The sequence below is a fragment of the Geotrypetes seraphini genome, chromosome 6, assembly GCF_902459505.1.
Source record: "Geotrypetes seraphini chromosome 6, aGeoSer1.1, whole genome shotgun sequence".
Taxonomy (NCBI): Eukaryota; Metazoa; Chordata; class Amphibia; order Gymnophiona; family Dermophiidae; genus Geotrypetes; species Geotrypetes seraphini.
Window position 1 is genome coordinate 8,196,367 of NC_047089.1, and position 21,829 is coordinate 8,218,195.

At 45.6% G+C, this 21,829-nt stretch overlaps 1 protein-coding gene across 1 annotated transcript in view; it reads left to right on the top strand.

Annotated features, from left to right (window-relative positions):
* PDE2A (phosphodiesterase 2A) overlaps positions 1–21,829 on the top strand; it is a 505,027-nt gene that overhangs the window by 382,587 nt on the left and 100,611 nt on the right. Inside the window, exons 12-13 of the mRNA XM_033947538.1 lie at positions 11,254–11,381; positions 13,899–14,010. Coding sequence (XP_033803429.1) covers positions 11,254–11,381; positions 13,899–14,010 — 240 coding nt within the window. The remainder of the gene's footprint in view (positions 1–11,253; positions 11,382–13,898; positions 14,011–21,829) is intronic.

The window sequence follows — 21,829 nt, forward strand, 5'->3', positions numbered from 1 at the left end:
GCACAAGCCTCAGACACTTTAACATCATAAGTGGCAACATTCTAGAGCTCAGATTGTGATGTCATAATGCCTCATTCCACCAATGCCTAAGCTCCATCCTCGTCTGTGCAAGCCTCAAACACTTTAACATCCTAAGTAGCAACATTCTAGAGCTGAGATTGTGATGTCATATTGTCTCATTCCACCAATGCCTAAGCTCCGTCCTCACCTGCAGAAGCCTCAAACTTTAAAATCCTAAGTGTTTGATTCTTGTATGGTTAAGGCAGAGCTTACAGGAATGGGGACAGGGTCAGCGACAAAACTCATGGGGACGGGACGGGGAAATTGAGTTTGTGATAAGTGGTGTATAAAGTAATTAATCCAATCCCAAACTATGCGGATGTCAGCTACAACACTCAGGTGATGTCCGAACATATTGCTGGAATTGAATATTCAGGTTAGATTCAGTCGTGGTCATCAGTGACTTTAAAACCATTGACCGCTGTGGCCTGAATATAAGATAGTGGTAGGTTTTGGGGAGGGTTTCTATTCTCCCAATATACAATATTTTGGGCTGTGCTACCCATTAGTTTTCAGAGGGCAACCCCCCAAAAAAAAAAGGAGAAAGTCCGGTTTATTCTCTGCTCTGTAAATCTGCCATGGCTAAGCCTGGATGCCTTCGGCTGCCAAACGTGACTCCAGTGTGCATCCTAGTGGTCGACTGGGAGAACTGCAGCCTAATTTAGCACAGTCTGTACCAGCTGCTTCCTGCTGTTTCCCCAAGTCCTTGAGGGATAATAGTTACACCAAGAAAAGGCAAAGTGACAGATTTAGTAACAGCTAATGCAACAAGATGAAAAAAGTTTTCTCCGATAAGAGAATTATTTACAGCACAAGTGTCCTTGTCTAGCTTAAGATTAGAACGTGCTTTTGAGCAGATCAGAAAAATAAGGGTGGACATAATTCTTTGTTTCTCCTCCCTCTGGCTGCCACATTTTCCAAGCCTAGGCAAGATATATCATTGAAATAGCGCTGCGCTATATTGCTGTTATGCCCTGTGTTGGAAATATTCTCTAGCTGCCTGGAAAGTGTATTCTTTCGCAGCTTTGCAATGCGCCCCGTCTCTTCCCTAGTGAGAATCAGGGATATTTGATCTGCATTAGGAGCTCTTATATTATTCTCTATTTTATATGATTAAACATCAGATCTGGATCCTCTTTTGGTGGAATAAAGAAGTAAATATGATTAAGACAGATTGAATCTCTACAGTACTCGCAAAGCCAGACCTTGGATTTGGGGAGGAGGGGAATGAGCTCAAAATGTGTGTGTGTGGGGGGGGGGGGGGGGAGGGCACAAACATTTTGCCCTGCTATCTGTTCTCCATCCTGCCCTGTTTTACCAGAGATGGGGGGGGGGGGAAATTGTTTTTTCATGTTGAAGTGAAAAGGATTGCTCATTCATTCATTCATTCAATTTTCTCTACCGTTCTCCCAGGGGAGCTTAGAATGCTTTATATGAATTTATTCAGATACTCAAGCATTTTTCCCTGTCTGTCCATCTAATGTACCTGGGGCAATGGTAGGATTAATTGACTTGCCCAGGATCACAAGGAGCAGGGTGGGTTTGAACCCACAACCTCAGGGTGCTCAAGCTGTAGCTTTAACCACTGCGCCACACTTTCTGAAGAGTTTTGAGCAGCGCATTTTATTCCAGAGTTTCTACTGTAGGCTGTTTTTGTAGCACACAGTTTCCCGATAGGGTTGGTTTTCCTTGTGAATGTTGATCACATCTTCCTTCCATATATCATCAGAACTCCTGATGCAAGCCCTGTGGCCGAGGCCCATGTTGAGTCGATTCAGAGAAGATCCCAATAAAACATTTAAAATATCTTTTATTGGCTTGTTGTCATTTCCACCATTGGTTTGTTCATTCAGGGATCGCCAAATGCCACCAACAAAATTGGTCCTCCACTAGCCGTCGACAGTGATTTTCATAGGCTGCCATCATGTTGACCAACCTCCCCCCTCCTCCCCCCCAAAATGCTCTGTTTTTGAGCACATGAAAATTAAGCATGCATAGTAGAGGCGAGGACCGCTTCCACTGGCTGAGTTTGGTTATTCCCACCAACCATAGCAGCAGACTGAGCCACAGTTTTCAGCCAGCAGGTTTCCTATTGGTTGTTCAGAGCAGGGACATTGTGAGTCTGTGCAAGAAGCACTCGTTTCCAGATTCCCAGGGGTCCTATACTTCTAAAAGCAGATCAAAATGTCTTAATAACAGGGTGGATTTGATTTAAATCACTAGTCATAAAGGCGATTTAAATCATGGTTTCAACTTTTTATTTCTTCATAACAACTGTATCAAAATGACTGTAACATGCAGTAATGATAACAAATATATTTTTGCTCAAATATGATAATTCCTAAAATCAGTTTTTTAAGAAATATGATAAAATCAAAACATGTACCAACCTGAAGATCCTGCCTGCTCAAACCCTTTTATCATCTTCATCAAAGCACTTTCATGTTGTTGTTTCATTCAGGCCACCAGACCTTGCATTTCTTTGTTGCAGTGTATGCATTTTACATGCATGCCTGCCTGCCTTAACCATAGTTGGTGGAACTTCATTAAAATATTCCCAAACTGGGTCTTTTTAAAGCCTGCTGCCATTATAGGTTTTCATCTCCAAGGAGAGAATAATATGATAAACCTCAGGCTATACATACAAAGATCCCAAGACTTATGGAGTATTCTGCTCAAAAGGTTTCATTTTTACTGCTTGCCCCTCCCTCCTTACGCACTGGGTTTTACTAAATGGTACTAGAGGTTTTTAGCGTGGGCCAGTGAGGTAAATGCTCCAACACTCAGAGGAATTATATGAGCGTCAGGGCATTTACCTCGCCAGCCCATGCTAAAAACCTCTAGCTCCGTTTAGTAAAAAGAGCCCTTAGCTCCTTGTGCAGATATATAAACTTTGCACTTAATTTTCTAACACTTTTGCTGTGAAGAAGCATGCTATCTGTGCAGACACAAATTCACAGTTTTGAGAAATGCAAAAGCAAGCATCTGTGAGAATGTCTTCTAGATAGAAAAATTTCCCATGATACTATGAATGGATTAATGGAATTCATTTACCAAAAAATGTAAACATTGCATGAATATACAGCCTCATGGTGCATAATTAATAACTAACCCTTATTTAATGATGAATAACTTTTGGACTATAATGTATCTTAAACAGAAAATGATTTTTAGATAGATTTTTCCTCAAAAAACTGTTTTATTTCAGATGAAATGATTCCAATTTTTTTAATTTAAAAACGTCATCGATTTTTATCCACCCTGCTTAATAAACCATTCCTTTAATTCTCTTCTTAGAAATGCAGACAGAGAGAATAATAGCAAATGAGGACTGTGAGGCCAGAAGAAGTTTTGGCTTTCCTTCACATCTTTGCTTCTAAGGTTCCTGTGTGCTTTCTTGAACTCAGAATTTCCATTGCTGGGTTTCTGGCTCTGTTGGCCACAAGCCACTCAGCAAAAAAACCAACCAGACGAGCCAAAAACCAGCCAGTTGGCAATCCCTTTCCTGCTCACCTTTTTAGAGTAAAGGGAGTAGAGATGGGCAAGATTAGGGCCAATTTTAAACACATTGAGACCGAAGGCAGAAACCATGGCCTGGATCCGGATCGTTGTTGGGCGATTCGTGGCCGAGTTCTGCCGTGCGACCGATTCACTACAGAGTCCTCATGCAAGTGATCTGATGGGACGCACGTCCCACCGCAATCCCACAGATCGCTGCAGAGCGATGGCGACGTTGGCTTTAGATGCGATCCGCGCATGGGCATGCTCTCCGCACAAGCGAGGTCAAAACATATGGGGAGGCGTGGCTGCAGTTTACTTGAGTGGACATTTCAGTTTAATGGAACAGAACACGCTGCAGCCAGATTAAGGAACAGAACACACTTGAAACCCGCGGCTTGAAACCACGGGCTCGCACGACACTGAGCTTCTTGCTGAATATATGGGGGAGTATTGTACAGTTTTATTTTTTATTTTGAGGGTTGTTTTGTAACCTCGATACTGGGATTTCAAGGGTGGCAGAGAGCAGGAGAGTCAGCAGGGACAGTAAGCGACTAGTCCTGAACAGAAGCTTCATTTCGGATCGGCAAAGCCAATCGGCATTTCTTGTTTTGTTTAGTGAATCGATGGCTCCCTACTTATGCATTTCCACATTGATCAGATGCACACTGTCTGATGGTGTATTGAAAAGCAAAGTGCAGAGTGAGATTGCAATTCTCAACGGAGGAAAAAGTCTCAGACAAGGGCCCTCCCGCCTCCACAATGGTGGAATAACGGTGGTTGAGCGTTAACCTCACTGGCTGAAAAAACCTCCTTTAAGTAGAAAAACACTGCACTACTTAAAAGTATAATCAAAAGAATGTGTATATACTGTGTGATAGATGAAAATATCAACTTATCTTGGTTGATCGGTACACCGACGGTGGCCAGCGTTTCACTATTCAGCTACCTCAGGGTGTAACGTCTCCGATCAAAACTCTAGCTCCACCCCCTACTGCCTACCTCCAGATCAATACACCATCAGACTGTGCATCTGATCAATGTGGAAGTGTTATCTATTATAGTTGGTTTTTTCACAGTATCCGAGTCTTTTTGGCTTCCTACTTATGCATGCCATTTCCCCTCCTTTGCGTGGGCAGATCGCATCGGCTGGGAGAATGATCGGGCACAAGGTTAGTGAATTGGGTCGGGGTCAGGGAACGATCGTAAACGGGTCGGGACACGATCGGTGCGTGTAGTGAATCTGGCCCCATGTGTCTTGAAGCTCTGGCTCAATGAGCGCATTCTCCTTCACCATGGGAGGCCTCGACATAGTAGCATACAGTAGATGACGGCAAAGAAAAAGCAGGATGGTCCATCAAGCATGCACAGAAAGGTTATTGGGCTTGGACTTGCCATGCAATGCAGTCTACTTTCCCCATTGTTGGGTTTTTTTTTTTCATTTTCTATCCCATTTTCCCCAGAGAGCTCAATGGGTTACAGTTTAAACATACATAATATGCAATTAACAGGTTACAAATTGCCGTAGTTATGGTGCATTTCATAGAAGCTCAAACGTAATATTTTTGGATACAATTTAAAATTTTGACACTCGTCCAGCAGGGTATTTACAACATCCTGCCACATTACTGTAATGCCCTATTCAAGGGAATAGCTCAAAATGAAATCAAGCGTCTACAAATTATTCAGAATGCTTCTATCAAGCTCATATTCAAAGCCAAGAAGTTTGATCACGTAACACCCCTTCTCAATAAAGCGCACTGGCTTCCAGTTGCTCAGCGGATAACATATAAACTATGTTTGCTCACATTCAAATCCCTTCTTTACAAAACTCCAGCTTTCATTTATAAGTTATTGATTCCATATACTTCCAATAGAACGTTAAGATCTACTGAACAGCACTTGCTGACGATTCCCTCTCTTAGAATTATTAATACTAGACGGCAATTGATTTTTTCTGTTACAGCTCCCCAAACTTGGAACTCACTTCCTATTCACTTGAGGGAAGAACACAACTTAGAAAAATTCAAAAGTAAACTAAAGACGCCTTTGAAAATGAGCCATTTAGTCTTCCAACCAATTTTACTTTTTCTCTCTAAGTTTATTGAAGTCATTTTTAACTTCCCTTTCCTTCTGTATCTCCCTTATATGTCTCTTTAACTTTCAAATAATTTGTAGTTCTTATCCCTCTCTTCCCTTATGTTCTTAGTTTTGTTACGTTTGTCAATAGTCTTGTCAGACCTGATTTTTGTTCCCCACATTTTGTAATTTTATTATTATGTACATCGTTAGAATTATGATTAAGCGATTAATCAAATCTCCATTAAACTTGAAACTATTTGGCAAAATCTCTGACTGTGTTCAAACCAATCAGAGCTCGGAGATCTGAGAACTGTTTCTTGCTTTATACATTGAACTACGGAAGTGCTAGGAATTTCTGCTTCTTTACGGTTCATAGACAACGGCGCGAAAGACAAAAGCGCGCGCCGCCACGCCGCTCTAAATTACAGTTTTTAGGGGATCCGACGGGGGGTTTTGTTGGGGAACCCCCCCAGTTTACTTAATAGAGATCGCGCCGGCGTTATGGGGGGGTTTGGGGGGTTGTAACCCTCCACATTTTACTGTAAACTGAACTTTTTCCCTAAAAACAGGGAAAAAGTGAAGTTTTCCGTAAAATGTGGGGGGTTACAACCCCCCACAACGCCCCCACAACGCAGTGCGATGTCTATTAAGTAAACTGGGGGGTTCCCCAACAAAACCCCCCGTCAGATCCCCTAAAAACTGTAATTTAGAGCGGCGTGGCGGCGCACGCTGCGCTCAATTGTCTGTGCGCGCCTTTGTCCCGGCGTGCTTTTGACCTGACACCTTCTTTACTGCTGGGCCTGATTTAAGGCATGCCCTTTCTGGCATTTTATTTATTTATTTCTACAACTTCTAGACCCCCTATAGCAGTGGTCTCAAACTCAAACCCTTTACAGGGCCGCATTTTGGATTTGTAGATACTTGGAGGGCCTCAGAAAAAAAATAGTTCATGTCTTATTAAAGAAATGACAATTTTGCAGGAGGGAAAACTCTTTATACTTTATAAATCTTTCCTTTTGGCTAAGTCTTAAAATAATATTGTCATTTATAGCTAAAGACACATATGATCGAGAAACGGTTTTATTTGACTTTTGTGATTATGATAAACAAACCGAGGGCCTCAAAATAGCACCTGGTGGGCCGCAAGTTTGAGACCACTGAGTTAAGGGGAACAGTTAATCTTCTGGCTGGGTTGGAGGGCAGAGGGGAGAACAGGACAATCGAGCCATTGTGACATCACTGATGAGGTTGGCTCTTATTGGTGGAATGAGGCATTATGACATCACAATCTCAGCTCTGCTTCCCAAAGACAAACAGGATGTCATGGTTACAGTTAAGCCAGTCGTCTCCAACTCAAACCCTCTGCAGGGCCACATTTGGGATTTGTAGGGACTTGGAGGGCCTCAGAAAAAATTGTTCATGTCTTATTAAAGAAATGACAATTTTGCAGGAGGGAAAACTCTTTATAGTTTATAAATCTTTCCTCTTGGCTAAGTCTTAATAATAATATTATCATTTATAGCTAAAGAGACATATGATCAAGAAACTGTTTTATTTTACTTTTCTAATTATGATAAACATACCGAGGGCCTCAAAATAGGACCTGGCGGGCCGCATGTGGCCCCCCTGGCCACGAGTTTGAGACCACTGCCCTATAGCTAAGCGGTTAACAAGTGAGACATTCGCCATGGTTCAAAGACAGCATAAATGGAAAATACTTTCAAATGACTTTACAATCACGTAATAGCTTAACCCACTAAAGGTAGCGTCAAAAACTGTCAGTCTTCACTAAATATAGTGCAATAATCACAATTCAAGTTTCATTACGTCACTAGCTCTACAAGAAAATTTTGAGAAAAGCCTCCACATGGTTGAACAATTCCTGAAATTTACAGGTGTGACAGATGATGTGAAAACTGAGTTGGGGAATCCATGAAAACCTTTTACGAAGGTGCGCTAACGTTTTTAGTGCACGCAGGATATTACCACCCGCTACACGGCTCAGTGCTGGCGTTAAGGTCTATAACTATAATAATTCTTCAGTTGCTCGTTCTTCCTCAGATTGCCACACTCCCGCTATGGATTAGCAGATTTGTGTGGTGGTCTTCCTCACTGGAACTGTTTAATTCGGTGTATTCTCTATTACATCATTTGTGCTTTATATTTATTTTCTGTATTTTGTATTTCATATATTCTTAAAGAGCATGTGCTTATAAGAACATAAGAATTGCCATCTCCGGATCAGACCCTGGGTCCATCAAGTCCGGTGACCGCACACACGGAGGCCCCGCCAGGTGTACCCTGGCCTAGTTTTAGTCCCCATATCACCGTATGCTTCTCAAGGGAGATGTGCATCTAATTTACCCTTACCCGTATCACTCTATGCCACTCTTAAGGAGATGTGCATCTAGTTTACCCTTACCCGTATCACTCTATGCCACTCTTAAGGAGATGTGCATCTAGTTTACCCTTACCCGTATCACTCCATGCCACTCTTAAGGAGATGTGCATCTAATTTACCCTTACCCGTATCACTCTATGCCTCTCTTAAGGAGATGTGCATCTAATTTACCCTTACCCGTATCACTCTATGCCACTCTTAAGGAGATGTGCATCTAATTTACCCTTACCCGTATCAACCTATGCCACTCTTAAGGAGATGTGCATCTAATTTACCTTTACCCGTATCACCCTATGCCACTCTTAAGGAGATGTGCATCTAATTTACCCTTACCCGTATCAACCTATGCCACTCTTAAGGAGATGTGCATCTAATTTACCCTTACCCGTATCACTCTATGCCACTCGTAAGGAGATGTGCATCTAGTTTACCCTTACCCGTATCACTCTATGCCACTCTTAAGGAGATGTGCATCTAATTTACCCTTACCCGTATCAACCTATGCCACTCTTAAGGAGATGTGCATCTAATTTACCTTTACCCGTATCACCCTATGCCATTCTTAAGGAGATGTGCATCTAATTTACCTTTACCCGTATCAACCTATGCCACTCTTAAGGAGATGTGCATCTAATTTACCTTTACCCGTATCAACCTATGCCACTCTTAAGGAGATGTGCATCTAATTTACCCTTACCCGTATCACTCTATGCCACTCGTAAGGAGATGTGCATCTAATTTACCCTTACCCGTATCACTCTATGCCTCTCTTAAGGAGATGTGCATCTAATTTACCCTTACCCGTATCACTCTATGCCACTCTTAAGGAGATGTGCATCTAATTTACCCTTACCCGTATCAACCTATGCCACTCTTAAGGAGATGTGCATCTAATTTACCTTTACCCGTATCACCCTATGCCACTCTTAAGGAGATGTGCATCTAATTTACCCTTACCCGTATCAACCTATGCCACTCTTAAGGAGATGTGCATCTAATTTACCCTTACCCGTATCACTCTATGCCACTCGTAAGGAGATGTGCATCTAGTTTACCCTTACCCGTATCACTCTATGCCACTCTTAAGGAGATGTGCATCTAATTTACCCTTACCCGTATCAACCTATGCCACTCTTAAGGAGATGTGCATCTAATTTACCTTTACCCGTATCACCCTATGCCATTCTTAAGGAGATGTGCATCTAATTTACCTTTACCCGTATCAACCTATGCCACTCTTAAGGAGATGTGCATCTAATTTACCTTTACCCGTATCAACCTATGCCACTCTTAAGGAGATGTGCATCTAATTTACCCTTACCCGTATCACTCTATGCCACTCGTAAGGAGATGTACATCTAATTTACCCTTACCCGTATCACTCTATGCCACTCTTAAGGAGATGTACATCTAATTTACCCTTACCCGTATCACTCTATGCCACTCTTAAGGAGATGTGCATCTAATTTACCCTTACCCGTATCACTCCATGCCACTCTTAAGGAGATGTGCATCTAATTTACCCTTACCCGTATCACTCTATGCCTCTCTTAAGGAGATGTGCATCTAATTTACCCTTACCCGTATCACTCTATGCCACTCTTAAGGAGATGTGCATCTAATTTACCCTTACCCGTATCACTCTATGCCACTCTTAAGGAGATGTGCATCTAGTTTACCCTTACCCGTATCACTCCATGCCACTCTTAAGGAGATGTGCATCTAATTTACCCTTACCCGTATCACTCTATGCCACTCTTAAGGAGATGTGCATCTAATTTACCCTTACCCGTATCACTCTATGCCACTCTTAAGGAGATGTGCATCTAATTTACCCTTACCCGTATCACCCTATGCCACTCTTAAGGAGATGTGCATCTAATTTACCCTTAAATCCTAGAACGGTGGATTCTGCAATTACTTCCTCTGGGAGAGCATTCCAGGTGTCCACCACTCGCTGCGTGAAACAGAACTTCCTGATATTCGTCCTGGACCTGTCCCCCCTCAGCTTCAGTCTATGTCCTCTTGTCTGTGTCACATTGGACATTGTAAATAACTGCTTCCCCTGCTCCATTTTGTCGAATCCTTTCAGTATTTTGAAAGTCTCGATCAGATCCCCTCGCAGTCTCCTCTTCTCAAGGGAGAACAACCCCAGTCTCCTAAGTCGTTCCTCGTAGTCCAGGTTCTCCTTTAAATATATAAATAAAGAGACTTAGCTTTTAACAGTTACTGTGTCATTCCCCTGTGACGCGTTTCATTGTTCATCAGAGTCGGGGAAAGTACATAGACAGAAATGTTGAAGTAGATAGCTTTTAGCTTACATGTAAAGAGACATGCCGGGATTTCTAACGTCTAAGGGCGTTAATGCCCTAACGCAGCTTAGTGAAAGGAGCCCTAAGTGATTATATATTAAAATATAACCTATTTGATTATTACATGGCTTTTTCTCATGTCTGTTATTTGAATTCACAGAACGGAGTCTCTGGCCCAGTTGTGCTGGGAGAGAGAATCCATTCTGGCAATTCTTTTGGCCCCGCTATTCAAGTCTTCCAGCCTGGCTTGAACATACAGTTGGGCCATTAACATTTTTCTAAACTGTAGCCACTCAGAACAGAGCCTCAGGATGCCAGGGAGTTAGATAAGTCCATAATTATACTCCTGCCACGGAGTAATTTTAATCCTGCCATTTTGAGATTCTGTTTAGAAAATTATTGACGACCCACTTTTTTTGCCCAAGCTTTTAAGATTTATTTTGATACCTCTAAGGGCTCCTTTTACAAAGCTGCGTTAGCGGTTTCAGCACAGGCTAAACTGCCCCGCACGCTAGACGCTAACGTTAGTTCTAGCCGCGTAGTGCGGGTTTAGCGCATGCTAAAATTCTGCGTGGGCTAAAAACGCTTTCGCAGCTCTGTAAAAGGAGCCCTAGGTCTTGTAAAGCCTTATTGAGAATGTTCTTTTCATTTGCCTTCCGCAGTTTCATTGTTTTCTAATCACTATCGCCATTGTTATGGATGCTTTCAATAAATAAATGACATGCATAGTTAAGTCTTCTTGACTTTTAGGTGTCTGTCGCACTCCTGTTTGAGTTCCAGCACAAGTTTTGCTTCTACTTCCTCTTTCGAGAGCTGTAGGAGTCCTGGAAATGATTTCTCATGGGATGCTGGGAAGTTCTCCATTTGAGGCTGACTAATTCTTTCCGCTGGTCTCTACAGGAGGAGCACAAGCAGCTGAACAGTATGCTGGGCTTTCACGTGACCGCCATGCTCTGTGTTCCCGTCATCAGCAGGGCCACCTCTCAGGTGGTGGCCCTGGCCTGTGCCTTCAACAAGCAAGGAGGACAGTAAGTGGCATCCTTCATTGCCTGGGCTATGTGACCTGTCTTCTAGAAGCTCCAAGTTCAGTTTAAGTGGCTTCATTTATTTTCAGGAAAGACCAATCCAGTTTTAGCTTTAACCGGTTGCTTCTATAGCTCCCCTTCTAGGTTCATCTCTAAGAGGTTACCACTGGATTCCAGACGGAGTGCTTCTGCTCGACGCGATTGACAGGAGGCTTTTCAGAACCCAGACAAAGTGCTGGGTTTTGAAAAGCTGTCTGGGGAAATCCGGGCGTCTGGTAATCCTATATCGATGTCCATACTGATACTAAGAGAGGAGTATATTATATTTGAGGGAGCAGTGTCTTTTGAAAGGGTGTTTCCATAAACTTCATAAGTTCATTTTGGCTCCTGCTTTTTCTCCTCCCCCTTTCCTCCTCCTCCCCCTTTCATTTTGGCTCCTGCTCTATCTCCTCCCCTCCCCCTTTCATTTTGGCTCCTGTTCTGTCTCCTCCCCTCCCCCTTTCATTTTGGCTCCTGCTATTCTCCTCCCCATTTCTTCCTCTTCTCACTTTCATTTTGGCTCCTGTTCTTTTTCCGCCCCCTTTCCTCCTCCTCCCCCTTTCATTTTGGCTCCTGCTCTGTCTCCTCCCCATTTCATCCTCCTCCCCCTTTCATTTTGGCTCCTGCTCTTTCTCCTCCCCTTTTCTTCCCTCTCCCCCTTTCATTTTGGCTCCTGCTCTTTCTCCTCCCCCTTACCTCCTCCTCCCCCTTTCATTTTGGCTCTTGCCCCTCCCCCTTTCCTCCTCCTGTCTCTGAAATTTACTGCTAACTAGCTGACATTTGCGGGATGCAAGAATTGGTGTGTTATGGTAAAACCTCTTTTTTTAACTATTTTATATTCTGTACACCGCTTAGAAGTACAATAAGCAGTATAACAATTTTTAATAAACTAAACTAACGTTTGCTGTCCTGCTTGCATTGTGCCACAGAAAGAGCTTCTTTCTAGAGTTCATAAGAGGTAACGGATACAGGCGAGTTATCCAGCTGCAGTTGGAAAGAGCTTTTAATCAAGCCTGTTTCTGGATCTTTCTGCCTAGGATTACCAGACGTCCGGATTTCAAAATCCGACACTTCCGATGCCCTCCTGACGCGGGAACAGGTTAAGGGGTGTGGCTGGGGGCAGGGCTGTGGCGTGATACAGATGGAACTGGGCGGGCCTGGGGACGTGGCCATGGGTCCAGATTTTCCCTATTTCTGCCACATCTTCTTAGTCTCGAACTGCATTTCTCGGTAGTTGAGGATCTTCTCTCTCTCCTTCAAATGTCTGCGTGGCGGTCACCATGTTCTCTCCGGTGTGGAAAGCAGGCCCCTTTGTCCCAAATTAACACCTGGCCATCTTGAGCCCTTGGCCTAGCTCTAAATTTCCAGCTCCCATTTGTGTATGCTCAGAGAAGTGTTAAAAGGCATTAGAGAATGACACGGGGAAAAATTATGTCCCCGTCCCGTCCCCGGACCACCATCCTCTGCACCGCCCTGTCCCCGCTGTCCCCTTCACCGCCCCGTCCCCGTCTCTGCCATCCCCTTCACTGCCCCGTCACCTTCCCCGCTGTCCCTTTCACCGCCCCATCTTCAGCGTCTTCTCCTCTCCATCCCCTCATCCCCAGCACCCTTCACGCGGTCCAGCAGCTCCCTCCCGCCGGCCAGCCGTGCATTTCACTCCCTCCCTCCTTTTCCCTTACCTTTTCCTTATAGAAACTGGCAATTTCTATAAGGCTATGCGCTGTATTACAGCCGGAGCCTTGAAGTCGCGTCGGGTTGCCTGCTAGACAAGTCTTCTCTGATGCAACCGGAAACAGGAAGTTTCGTCAGAGGAGACTTTTCCAGCAGGCAACGCAACGCAATTTCAAGGTTCGTGCTGTAATACAGCTCATAGCCTTATAGAAATCGCCAGTTTCAACAAAAAAAAGGTAAGGGAAAAGGAGGGAGGGAGGGAGATGCATGGCCGGCCGGCCGGCGGGAGAGAGTGGGCTGCCAGATCGAACGCTCGTTCACTGCGCGTTCACACTTGTTCACCGCCCCGTCTAACCATTCACCGCTCCACAGGGCGATGAATGGCCTTGTCCCCTATCTCGCGGTGACCTTTTTTTTTTTTGGTCACCGTTTTGGCGGGTTACCCGCGGCTAGCCACGGGTAACAACCACCGTGTCATTCTCTAAAAGGCATAGCACTAGGGTTACCAGACGTCTGGTTTTCCCGAGACATATTCTCCTTTTCGAGGACATGTCCGTGGGTCCGGAGGGATTTTCAATGCCCAGCACTTTGCCCGGGTTTTGAAAAGCTTCCTTGAAATCGCATCGGGCAGGAGGGCATCTGCGCATGCACGGATGCCCTCCTGCCCGACGAGAGCAGGCAGCGGAGGCGGGGCTTGGGCAGGGCTAGGGCAGGATTGGGGGGAGAGTCTAGGGGGTCCAGATTATACCAAAGTCCTAGACATACCTGGCTGTGCTCGTGAAATCCAAATATTTTCTCTGCTTTCCTCAGCTACACCGAAGAGGATGAACACAAGATCCAGCACTGTTTCTGTTACACGTCCACAGTCCTGACCAGCACCCTCGCCTTTCAGAAAGAACAAAAACTGAAGTGTGAATGTCAGGTAAGGGGGGGCCTCTCGGCCAATGCCTCCTTCATCCATCCCATCCTCCCCTCCTTATATATTATAGTCAAACCTTGGTTTGTGACTAATGCGGTTTGTGAGTGTTTTGCAAGACGAGCAAAACATTCTCGAAAATCTCGCAAACCGAGCGTTGACTCGATCTGCGAGCCCCCACCCCCGAGAACCAGCATCTCCCCCTGCCCACTCCGAGAGCAGGAGTCGGGAGGCCTTGAGCACGCGCAGATGCTCAAGGCCCAGCAGAGATCAGCGGCAGATGGCAGGCTCTTTCGGCATCGGCATGTCCTGTGTGTTGGTGCTGCCCAATCGCAGAAAGGGTTTGGGCAGGGGCGGCGATGCCGGTTCTTAGGGGGGCGATGCCAATTTCAGGGGTGGGGTGAGTGAAACCGGTTCCTGGGAGTGGGGTGGAAGCATGCCAGTGGCCTCGGGGATGGGGGGGGGGTCTTTTTGGGATGTGGAACGAATCATGCGATTTTCCCTTACTTTCTATGGGGAAACTCGCTTTGATATACAAGCACTTTGGTTTACGAGCATGCTTCTGGAACAAATTATGCTCGCAAACCAAAGATCCACTGTATTTTATTGCCCGGGGGAAGGAAGGATATGGTACATTGATTAGGAAAGGCCTAATCAATGTACCATATCCTTCCTTCCCCCGGTCACATCCATCTGTGGTTCCATCCCCCTCTGCTTTTTCAACTCCCATTCAGCTTTCCTTAATGCACCATCCTCTGTATAACAACTCATCCCTCGTCCCTTTTCATCCCTCACACACCTGTCCCCTCTTCAGCTTTCTCGGAACTGGTTTTGTGAGTAGATTAGTAAGAGCATAAGAACACAAACAAGGTCCATCAAGCCCAGCGTCCTTTTTCCAGCAGTGGTCAGTCCAGGTCCAAGTACCTACCGAGATCTCGGACAGTGGCGTTTTGTAAACTGCACTGACGCGATGACCCCTGACTTGGAGTCCATCATGAGGGTCATTGTATTGTAGAAGCGACAAAGACTGAAAATGCATTCAATAGTAAGAGATAGCAAGAGGCTTGCGGAAACATTTTTTTTAATTTTCTTTATTGATTTAACAAATTTTTACAAGTAAAAAGTACTCGCACAAGAAATACAGATTATGTTCCAACAGAATTAACATCAGTTTACATATCATCAAAATGAAGAAATTAAGAGTAAATGGAACTTAGCTCTTTCTTAGACCACTAATAATTTTGGAGCGAGAAAAAAAAAAAAGAAAATTTAAAGGGAGCAAACATTCATCGTTTCTTCAAAGGAAAAGACTTAAATGTCTACATGCCTGGCTTTTTTTCATTTTGAAGCCACGACCCCTTGAGGTCCAAAAAGGATCGTAGATGGTCTGGGGTAAAGAAGACATTTGCATGGATAAGCCAGCGTAAATATAGCCCCCAGCCTCCTTGTCTCCTCTAGCATTCCCAGAAATAGCCTCCGCCTTTCCTGAATTACTTTGGTTACATCATGGTGCAGTCATATACGTTGACCCCAAAAGAGCATAGAAGGCTTCTTAAAGAACAATCTCATGATAGAGCTAAGACCTTGCTCGAATATAAAGTTGACAATTAAAGTAGCTCTTTCAACGATATCAGAAGACGAGTCCTCTAGAACTGCAGTAAGATTTTCACCCAGAGGTATCAAGATTTCTCTTTAAAGCAGGTAAATAATACGCTTTATTTATGGGCGGAATCTGATCCTGAGGGAAATTCAAGCATTCTATAAGAAATTTTTTAAAAGTTTCCATTGGTGACATAGTCATTATCTTTGATTCAATCTACGGCTATAGTTCTCTATCATTTCAATTTTCCTTGAAGTAAATGTTTGCTCTTTAATGGTAGTGGAAATGGAATTCTTCAAAGAGGCTGTCTCAACTTGTATCTTCTCCATACATTCCTGCTTGAATTTATCAACATTGACTCCATAAGAATCCACTTTTTGCACCAACACCTCCAGATCTGAGGCAGTCTTCTCCACCTTGCTATCTATCTTCTTTATGGCCTCAAAGAGTACCTCCAGTGTAACTTCTGGGCTTGTTGATGTACCTCCTTCTCTCTCGGCGATCTTCCGGCCCTGCTTTCCAGCTGGGGCTCCTCCCGCTGCCTGCTCCAGAATTTCCTCCTCTCCCCCGGAGACGGAATCCTCACTCTGCGATCCCGCTGGAGAGTGCCGGCGGCGATAGCGATGTCTGTAGCTCCAGGGACTCGAGCGCTCCCCTCACTCGGGTCCTCCGCGGATATCTGCCTCCGCAAGGGTAGCCGGGAGTCAGCTGAGCTATGTCGCTCAAAGAAACGCTGAATCGTTTGTTGCACCGGGGAAGACGCAAGAGCCAAAGGCTGCGACACTCTCACGTTCCCCTTCCTCTTGGTATGGGGCATGTCGAAATAAAGTAAATAAGCAGCGTTCCTCTATGTAGAAATATAGGACTTTGTAAGCAAAGAAAAAAGCAGTCAGAGCTCAGCTAACTTGTGGAAATATTTCTTAAGATACGGAGCGCTCACACATTACTCCTTTAAGAAAGGGATGTCCCGATGTTAGGAGAGCAATTATTGTTGAGCCAATATAGTTATTTTGGGATTTAGTTAGCAAGGGAGCAATACCATGTCATTCAATTCACCTTTCCCCTGAAAGATAATATCTGAAATGGAAAATAGGCTAGGGCGACCATATGACGATCTGAATATCGGTGGGTACTTGGTTACCTTCCAGATAGCGGCTCTGGCTGGCCCCACCCCTGGCCTGATCCCCTTCTGGTAGCTACCTCATACTATACTGCTAACTTTATATTTCTTTGTGGAAATATCTAAACATATCATCAACTTCTTGATTTGTAAGTTGCCTTGAACCTAAATAGGTGTAGAGAAGGGGTCTCAAAGTCCCTCCTTGAGTCGGGTTTTCAGGATTTCCCCAATGAATCTGCATGAGATCTATGTGCATGTACTGCTTTCAATGCAGATTCACTGGGGAAATCCTGAAAACCCGACTGGATTGCGGCCCTCCAGGAGGGACTTTGACACCCTTGCTCTATGGGAACCCTCCAAGGGGCAGGAGTCTCAAAGTCCCTCCTTGTGTCGGGTTTTCAGGATTTCCCCAATGAATCTGCATTGAAAGCAGTGCATGCACATAGATCTCATGCATATTCATTGGAGATATCCTGAAAACGCGACTGGATTCTGGCCCTTGCGGACCGGAGTTGCCCACCCCTGCTCTTGATCAGGGGTGTCAAAGTCCCTCCTAGAGGGCCGCAATCCAGTCAGGTTTTCAGGATTTCCCCAATGAATATGCATGAGATCTTTTTGCATGCACTGCTTTCAATGCAGATTCATTGGAGATATCCTGAAAACCTGACTGGATTGCGGCCCTCAAGGAGGGACTTTGACACCCCTGATCTAGAGCAGTAGTTCCAAACCCTGTCCTGGAGGACCACCAGGCCAGTCAGGTTTTCAGGATAGCCCTAATGAATATGCATGGAGCAGATTTGCATGCCTGGCACCTCCATTATATGCAGATCTCTCTCATGCATATTCATTAGGGCTATCCTAAAAACCCGCTTGGATTGCGGCCCTCGAGGAGGGACTTTGACACCCCTGGTATAGAGAGTCAAAAATTGAAGATTAGATTCTTCCAAAGATACAAGGTAACTCAGGTCCCTCTCTATCACCAGCCCCCTCCCTTGTACAATCCCTAGTGGTAGGGTCACCAGATGTTCCCGAAGGAAAATCCAGACCCATGGCCACGCCCCCCAGGCCTGCCCAGTTCCGCCCCCAGCCCCACTCCTTCTTAACCTGCTCATGCATCAGGACATCATCCGCGCATGCGTACATGTGATGCGATGACGTTGCAAGCGTGTGCATCAAGAGGAAAACTGGACATTGGTAACTCTACCTAGTGGTCAGGTCCCAGGTCACTAGACAATGACTGCTACAACCTCTAGCAGCGGCCTGGTGGTACTTTGGTAATAGGAGGGGGGGGGGATCGGGCTGAGTGGGTTATATCCATTCCGAGAGGCAGGAATGTCGGAATATCAATTGGCATAATGATAGGGTTACCTGTCCGGGGGTCTGGACGGCTTTTCAAAACCAGGCATTTTGTCTGGGTTTTGAAAAGCTTCCCGTGAAAATGGCGTCAGGAAGGGCATCCACGCACGGGCGGACGCAATGTGGCGATGTTATTGCCTCGTGTCTGTGCGTGTGTGGATGCCGTCTAGGGGCGGAGCTGGGGGTGGAACGGGACGTGGCACAGGCGGAATGGGGCAGAACTGGGGGGGGGGGCCTGGAGGTGTGGCTGTGGGTAATTATAGATTCCTCTAAATTACGCCTGTCGTTGGTGTACTTACGTGTTCCTGCCATTGACGTGGAATAAGGGGACACGCCAAAGCTGAGAAATGCTTATTTTTGGTAATGGAATCTTGGCGTTAACAGCACAGTTTTGGGGTGGCTAAACTAACGCAGGAAACCATCCCCCCTTTTGTAAAGCCACGCAAGGGTGGTATAGAACCCGTGCGCAGGCCTAACGTATAGATATTTATCTTGGCAAATAGGCAGCCACGTTCCCGCCAACTTTTTTGAGCCGGGGCACATTAAAGATAGCGGCCGCAGCTCGAGGACCCTGGAAGTGCGCTGGCGTCGCCGTGATGACGTCGCGTGCATGCGTGACATTATCATGTCAAAGTCTCTTCAGACGGGCCCTGAGACGCCAGTGGGGAGGGCGGGTGCCAGCAGGGAAGAGGGCCAGAGAGAGGGAGTGGCGCTGGCACTGGCTGACGTGCCTCTCGCCGCGACATCCTGTAGGCAGTCAGCCGGCGCCGGTGCTTCTCCCCTCCCCCTCCCAGTGTGCCACAGCACACCTGAAATCTCAGAAGGCACAGAGTTTGCGATTCACCGCTTTACAGAATAAACTCATAAGAACATAAGAAATTGCCTCCATCACGCCCAGCAGTCTGCACCTGCGGCGGCCCATCAGGTCCACGACCTGTCAGGTTTTCTTGATTTAGCCCTATGTCCCCTTATTTTTCTATCTATATTCCTTCTATACCCTATCTACCCCTCTCTGTACCCCTCAATCCCCCTATCCTTCAGGAATCTATCCAATCCCTCTTTGAATCCCCATAGTGTCCTCTGGGAGTGTGTTCCATGTGTGTTCCTTCCGGTTATCGCGGCGCTCTGTGCGTGCCTATGAACTCAGCCCCTGATGCTATCACGATGGTTTTTGCAGCCTACTGACTAGCCATTAGCAGGAAATTGTGGTGAGGTTCTCTGCGCGAGTTCTCACGGGAGTGGATTGGCTGCCCGGAGGTTCAGGAATGATGTGCCTGTCTACTAGAATGACGATTAAGGAGGTAAGTACCTAATCTTCCCTTCACATCCTCCAGTTGGACTACGTTCCCTTCTCTGGAAAACATTTGTTTCTATATTAGCCGCTCCCAGGTTGCTCAGTGACTGCTCTTTGCCCGCAGGGCCTTGGAACAGTGGTTATTCTCTACCACACTGTGGCTTTTAGTGTGTTTTCGGTTTTGCCTATTCTCTTGCACTATTCGTGCCAGCACCTACCTACATAGGAGGAAGAAATGGCTTAGTGCTTAGAGCTACAGCCTCAGCACCCTGAGGTTGTGAGTTCAAATCCTGCTCCTTGTGACCCTGGGCAAGTCACTCAATCCTCCACTGCCCCAGGTACATTAGATAGATTGTAAGCCCTCCAGGACAGACAGGTAAAAAAAAAAATGCTGGAGTATTTGTTGTAAACCACTTAGATAACCTTTATAGGCGATATATTTTTACCGTGTTTTCCCAAAAATAAGCCCTAGCATGAGTTTTAACTATGCTCCTGATATAAGCTGTACCCCAAAAATAAACCCTAATTGAGATTGATCCCTGAAGCCCTCCCCCCGAATGTCCCCAGTACTCCCCGACTCCATCTCTGACACTGGTACTGCCCAGTTTGCCCAAAAAATTGGACTCGTCGATTCAACAAACCCCCACCCGAGTGAGACCTCCGCTCCAAAGCCTCTTAAAGCAGTAGAATCGGCAGCGCTCTGATCAGTGATGCGGCAGAGGGAAGGCCCCAGTGGGGAAGGCCGTTCAGAGTGCTGCCTTCGCTGCTGTTTTGGGAGGCCTCAGAGGTACAGTAGATTGATCTCACGGTGGGAGGGTCGGTGGGTTCTGCAGCACAGGAGGGATGGGTGAGAGGGGAGGAAAAATGCTGCACATGGTAGGAAAGAGAAAGAATTGGGGTGGAGGAGAGGAAGGGAGAGATGATTTTTGTTCTTGAAAACAAAAAAGGACATCCCCCGAAAATAAGCCCTAAGAACATAAGAACAGCCGCTGCTGGGTCAGACCAGTGGTCCGTCGTGCCCAGCAGTCCTAACTGAGACTAGCCTTACCAGCATACGTTCCAACCTTGTCTTGAATCCCTGGAGGGTGTTTTCTCCTATAACAGCCTCAGGAAGAGCGTTCCAGATTTCTACCACTCTCTGGGTGAAGAAGAACTTCCTTACGTTTGTACGGAATCTATCCCCTTTTAACTTTAGAGAGTGCCCTCTTGTTCTCCCTACCTTGGAGAGGGTGAACAACCTGTCTTTATCTACTTTGTCTTGAATCCCTGGAGGGTGTTTTCTCCTATAACAGCCTCAGGAAGAGCGTTCTAGCTCTCCACCACTCTCTGGGTGAAGAAGAACTTCCTTATGTTTGTCTGGAATCTATCCCCTTTTAACTTTAGAGAGTGCCCTCTTGTTCTCCCTACCTTGGAGAGGGTGAACAACCTGTCTTTATCTACTTTGTCTTGAATCCCTGGAGGGTGTTTTCTCCTATAACAGCCTCAGGAAGAGCGTTCTAGCTCTCCACCACTCTCTGGGTGAAGAAGAACTTCCTTACGTTTGTACGGAATCTGTCCCCTTTTAACTTTAGAAAGTGCCCTCTTGTTCTCCCTACCTTGGAGAGGGTGAACAACCTGTCTTTATCTACTTTGTCTTGAATCCCTGGAGGGTGTTTTCTCCTATAACAGCCTCAGGAAGAGCGTTCTAGCTCTCCACCACTCTCTGGGTGAAGAAGAACTTCCTTACGTTTGTACGGAATCTGTCCCCTTTTAACTTTAGAGAGTGCCCTCTTGTTCTCCCTACCTTGGAGAGGGTGAACAACCTGTCTTTATCTACTTTGTCTTGAATCCCTGGAGGGTGTTTTCTCCTATAACAGCCTCAGGAAGAGCGTTCTAGCTCTCCACCACTCTCTGGGTGAAGAAGAACTTCCTTACGTTTGTACGGAATCTGTCCCCTTTTAACTTTAGAGAGTGCCCTCTTGTTCTCCCTACCTTGGAGAGGGTGAACAACCTGTCTTTATCTACTTTGTCTTGAATCCCTGGAGGGTGTTTTCTCCTATAATAGCCTCAGGAAGAGCGTTCTAGCTCTCCACCACTCTCTGGGTGAAGAAGAACTTCCTTACGTTTGTACGGAATCTGTCCCCTTTTAACTTTAGAGAGTGCCCTCTTGTTCTCCCTACCTTGGAGAGGGTGAACAACCTGTCTTTATCTACTTTGTCTTGAATCCCTGGAGGGTGTTTTCTCCTATAACAGCCTCAGGAAGAGCGTTCTAGCTCTCCACCACTCTCTGGGTGAAGAAGAACTTCCTTATGTTTGTCTGGAATCTATCCCCTTTTAACTTTAGAGAGTGCCCTCTCGTTCTCCCTACCTTGGAGAGGGTGAATAACCTGTCCTTATCTACTAAGGGCTAGATTTACTAAGCAAACCGATCATGTACCGATCAGTTTGCGACCCCTTTGCGACCAAATTTCCCTCC